General features: G+C 52.8%; 1 protein-coding gene across 1 annotated transcript in view; it reads right to left on the reverse strand.

The window, feature by feature from the left end:
* Nucleotides 1-291: 291 nt before the first annotated feature.
* Nucleotides 292-1558, reverse strand: part of LOC144737973 (uncharacterized) — a 23223-nt gene continuing 21956 nt past the window's right edge. The window contains exon 5 of the mRNA XM_078620888.1: nt 292-424. Within this exon, the coding sequence (XP_078477014.1) occupies nt 292-424 (133 nt within the window). The remainder of the gene's footprint in view (nt 425-1558) is intronic.

The raw sequence follows: 1558 nt of genomic DNA on the forward strand, positions 1-1558 counted from the left end.
CCAATCAACTTCAAGGACAGTGCATGTCATTATCAGAGTTATGTTTTTTGTTTGCATTACGACTGCAGGTATTGTGGTCTATGCAAACATGACTCCTCGTAAAAAAGGTGTCAGTTTTGTTGCCAGATAGAAGGGTAACAAACCTATCATCAACCTACGATTACTTTACTGTGCAAGTTTCAAATTAGTGTGTTCAATGTTTACGTGTTTGTGTTATTTAGGGCCCCTGAGCAGCGTACGCTGCAGGCCCCGGCACGGCCTGGGCCCCGCAGTGAACCCGGCGGGGCCGGCTCAGCGGCTCGCTCGGGGGGTTCCAAACAGCAGGGCAACGCCGTCCGTCGATGCGGGAGGAAGCCAAAGCTGCGGAACGGCCTCCACCCGTGTCTGCCGCGTGAAGGTCGCGAGACGGACGGAGAAGCCGCGACTCAAGGCGCAGCGGAGAGGCGGGAGGAGGTTTGGTCGAGAGGGACACCACGATCGTGTGGTGACCTCGCGTCCTTGACAGACGCTCCGACCGTCAATAACGAGGCTAAGACGGATCGAATTGGACAGCCGACGGGGTGTGGCGATTAAAATGTGCTGGTTTTCATCTCATCGCCGATCATTTTCCATCATACAGGTTTGTCTTGTTGGGTCAGATCGCAGCAATATCCAAACTTTGTGTCGTGAAACCCGCCACCACCCGACACGGCCAAATAGCAAGGTTAATGTCACGTAAACAAAACGTGCCAATTCGTTACTAGTACTACACTGCCCATAGACTCAACACTGCCCATCGACTCAGCACTGCCCATAGACTCAGCACTGCCCATAGACTCAGCACTGCCCATAGACTCAGCACTACTCATAGACTCAGCACTGCCCATAGACTCAGCACTGCCCATAGACTCAGCACTGCCCATAGACTCAGCACTACTCATAGACTCAGCACTGACCATAGACTCAGCACTACTCATAGACTCAGCACTGACCATAGACTCAGCACTACTCATAGACTCAACACTGCCCATAGACTCAGCACTGCCCATAGACTCAGCACTGCCCATAGACTCAGCACTGCCCATAGACTCAGCACTGCCCATAGACTCAGCACTACCCATAGACTCAGCACTGCCCATAGACTCAGCACTGCCCATAGACTCAGCACTGCCCATAGACTCAGCACTACCCATAGACTCAGCACTGCCCATAGACTCAGCACTGCCCATAGACTCAGCACTACCCATAGACTCAGCACTGCCCATAGACTCAGCACTGCCCATAGACTCAGCACTGCCCATAGACTCAACACTGCCCATAGACTCAGCACTGCCCATAGACTCAGCACTACCCATAGACTCAGCACTGCCCATAGACTCAGCACTACCCATAGACTCAACACTCCCCATAGACTCAGCACTGCCCATAGACTCAACACTGCCCATAGACTCAGCACTGCCCATAGACTCAGCACTACCCATAGACTCAGCACTGCCCATAGACTCAGCACTACCCATAGACTCAACACTCCCCATAGACTCAGCACTACCCATAGACTCAACACTCCCCATAGACTCAG

Source organism: Lampetra planeri, chromosome 76, assembly GCF_965212315.1.
Source record: "Lampetra planeri chromosome 76, kcLamPlan1.2.h2, whole genome shotgun sequence".
Classification (NCBI taxonomy): Eukaryota; Metazoa; Chordata; class Hyperoartia; order Petromyzontiformes; family Petromyzontidae; genus Lampetra; species Lampetra planeri.